The sequence below is a fragment of the Condylura cristata genome, unplaced genomic scaffold, assembly GCF_000260355.1.
Source record: "Condylura cristata isolate star-nosed mole 26May11 unplaced genomic scaffold, ConCri1.0 scaffold00002, whole genome shotgun sequence".
NCBI classification, from domain to species: domain Eukaryota; kingdom Metazoa; phylum Chordata; class Mammalia; order Eulipotyphla; family Talpidae; genus Condylura; species Condylura cristata.
In genome coordinates this window covers 3,809,870-3,812,959 of record NW_004567103.1, presented here as the reverse complement: position 1 = coordinate 3,812,959, position 3,090 = coordinate 3,809,870, and the positions used below count along the sequence as shown (strand labels likewise).

Genomic DNA, 3,090 nt, shown 5'->3' with positions numbered 1-3,090 from the left:
ACGAACCGGTGCCCAGTCCCAAGCTGCCGAGCCCCGTCTCCATCAGTCAGTGACCGGTCCCCGCCGTGACGCCCCGCCGGAGCCTGACTCCTTCCCAGGCCCACCCCAGTCTCCCTGCGAACACTCGTCCAGTGACTGGCCACTCCCCTGCTCAAGAGTCTCCGTGGCTCCCCGCTTCCCGGAGCAGTGACCCCCGCCCGCCCCGTTCCCGGCTGCTGTTGGTTCCCGGGCCTGGTGCCCTCACAGAGCCGCGTCTGACTCCCCTGGCTGACTCTGCTCTGCTTCCGCAGGAGGAGCGGCCCCCCTGCCACCGCTATAAGAAGGGGGGCTCCGTGGGCAGCGTCTGCTACCTGTCGATGGGCATGGTGGTGCTGCTCATGGGGCTGGTGTTCGCCTCCGTCTACATCTACAGATACTTCTTCCTAGCCCAGGTGAGGCGGCCGGGGAGGCGGGCAGGGCCCGGAGGTGGTCTCCACGGAGGAACGCAGTTTATGGCGGGCCCATGATAGAAGAGACCCCAGGAAGCCCAGAGGTGCCCTGTATGTGAGGGGTACCCAGGTCTGCCCCCCACAGCCTCTGTCCTGGAGAGCTGAGGCAGGACCTGGCCCCATCCTCCGACCTCCCGGGCCAGAAGAAGGGCCCTTACCCATCTCGCCAGGCGTGTCTGGGGTCACTGGGCACTTTCCACGTCAGGGGCAGGGAAGCCAGCCCTCCCGTCACAGGCCTGGCCCCCCAGTCTGCACCCCTGCCGGATTCCAGCCCTGGTCACCCGCGGGAACGCCACGGTCCTCTTAGAGACTGGGCCTACGCCGGTCTCAGGAGTCCAGGCTTGACCTTCGGGGCCCAGAGCAAAGGCGAGGGGTGGGTTTAGCTCATGGCCCTCTTACCTGGGCCCCAGCCAGCCTGGCACCGAGCTGGAGAGCTCGCCCTGGGCAGCAGGCGGTGCACCGAGCTCTGGGACTCCAGGGAGTCGCGTTAAAGGTGACGCTCACGGGAGCCCAAGCACAGGCAGGACTGGGCTGTCGCGGCCCCCACGGGCAAGGCGCCCGTTCCCGCTCTGGTGCCCGCCTCGCGCCTTCGGGCACCGCGCTGTGATCTGTCACCCAGTTTTCTCGCGATGGAAATCACTGAAGAGTGGATTCCGCGGGCTTCCCCCGCAGCCTCGGCTCCCAGCGCCCGGGGCCTGCTGCTGTGGTCATCTGTGCCCACCGGCACGGCCGCTTCCCACTCCCTCCTCGTAGGGCCCCTCCCCTCCCCCCCTTCAGCTCCTGATGTCCGCTCTGTGCTGCTGCCCCAGTTTCCAGGGAGGGGCCCACGTGCGGTGGACTCCCTGGGCGTGTCCCCAGAGAGGGGAGTCTGCCCAGCCCCCACCCACTGCGTCCCTTCCCTGAGGGATGGGGTCACCGGGTTGGCTGCTGAGGCCTGGGGGCCCGGGGAGGTGCTGGGCCTGGAGCTGGCCTGGTGCTTCCACCACCATCTGACTGGGCTGCTCAGCAGCCCCCACCTCTGGGGGCCCCCCAGGGTCAGCAGGGCCGCACAGCAGGGCAGCAGGAAAGATGGGGAGCTCCCCCTCCCCTCTGCAGGGGGCCCAGCCTGTCCAGTTCAGTGTCCTCCGTTTGCCCCTCAGGACCGTCCCGCCCACCCCTGCTCTTCCAACTTGTCTGTGGCCGTGGGGCCACCGGGGAGCTGCGCCCTCCCCATTTCAGCTGTAGACTCAGAGACTAGAAGGGGACGGTGCTCGCGTGAACAGACGGGGAAACCGAGGCCCTCGAGGCCGTCCAGTTAGCTGTCCCGCAGAGCAGGGCCCGGGGCGTCAGGGCGCCCGTGACGTCCGTCTGTCCCTGGCCCCTCAGCTGGCCCGAGACAACTTCTTCCACTGCGGGGTGCTCTACGAGGACTCCCTGTCCTCACGCATGCGCGCCCGCATGGAGCTGGAGGAGGACGTGAAGATCTACCTGGAGGAGAACTACGAGCGCATCAACGTGCCGGTGCCTCAGTTTGGGGGCGGCGACCCCGCAGATATCATCCACGACTTCCAGCGGGTGAGGCGCCGGGCCTGGGGGTGCGGGCGAGGGGCCTGGAGGACCCGGAGCCCTTCCCCCAAGGCTCCCGAGGGAGAGAACCCGACACCCTGATCTACAACTGGGTGTGGGGGTTCGGGGCGCGGGGGCTTTGCTCCCCGAGGTGACCAGCTGTCGCGGCGCGGGACCTGCGGGGTGGCTTTCTGCTCGCGGCTGCACGCGTGGGTGCCCGCGCCAGGCTCCTTGCGTCGGCCACCAGGTGCACGTCCACGGGACACCACCCAGGCCCAGCGAGCAGAAGCCCCTGGCTCTTGCCCAGAGCCCCCCGACACTTCCCGGGACCCCCCCAGGCCTGGACGTGCTCACAGCCACAGTCCCGAGGGTGCCTGGGACCGGCCGCTCACGGAGCTCCAGACCGCCGCAGGGGTGCCCGGGCCTGCGGGTTTGATAAAATGCAAAATTGGGATGGCACCGTGTTCCCCAAACCTCAGCTCTGTAAGCCCAGGGGACCTGGTAACAGCTGCGGCAGGGGCCCCTCTAAAGGCAGCCACCTGCGTGTTCAGGAGTTTGGGGTGCATTGCGCTGCACCGGGGTTCGTGCCTCAGAGTCCACGGGGGCCAGACCCTCGCCTGCAGGGACTGACGGGGCCCCTCCCCGGCTTAGGGCCTCACCGCCTACCACGACATCTCCCTGGACAAGTGCTATGTCATCGAGCTCAACACCACCATTGTGCTGCCCCCTCGAAACTTCTGGGAGCTGCTCATGAACGTGAAGGTGAGGGGGCTCGCCCGGGCTTGGCCCTCCTGTCCAGCCCAGGGTGAGGTTCCCGCAGCCGGTGCCGGCCCAGGGGCCACCTCCCCTGTGCCCTCCCCCCACCCCCCCTTCACCACACCTCTGCTTTTCTCTGCCCGCTGCACCCCCATGCGTCTCCCTCCCTCTCATGAAGAGCCCAGCTTCCTCGCCGCACCCCGCTCGGCGGAGCAGGGTGGACAGGCGTGAGGCCTGCAGGCGTGTGCCGAGAGGCGGTGGGCACGGCGTTAGCACAACTGGGAGGTGCCGGGGGAGGCAG

At 68.5% G+C, this 3,090-nt stretch overlaps 1 protein-coding gene across 1 annotated transcript in view; it reads left to right on the top strand.

Moving 5' to 3' along the window:
- Window positions 1-270: 270 nt before the first annotated feature.
- The window catches only part of ITM2C (integral membrane protein 2C), a 19,910-nt gene continuing 17,090 nt past the window's right edge, over window positions 271-3,090 (top strand). The window contains exons 1-3 of the mRNA XM_012725199.1: window positions 271-431; window positions 1,854-2,042; window positions 2,685-2,838. Of these exons, the coding sequence (XP_012580653.1) occupies window positions 357-431; window positions 1,854-2,042; window positions 2,685-2,838 (418 nt within the window). The 5' untranslated portion in view covers window positions 271-356. The remainder of the gene's footprint in view (window positions 432-1,853; window positions 2,043-2,684; window positions 2,839-3,090) is intronic.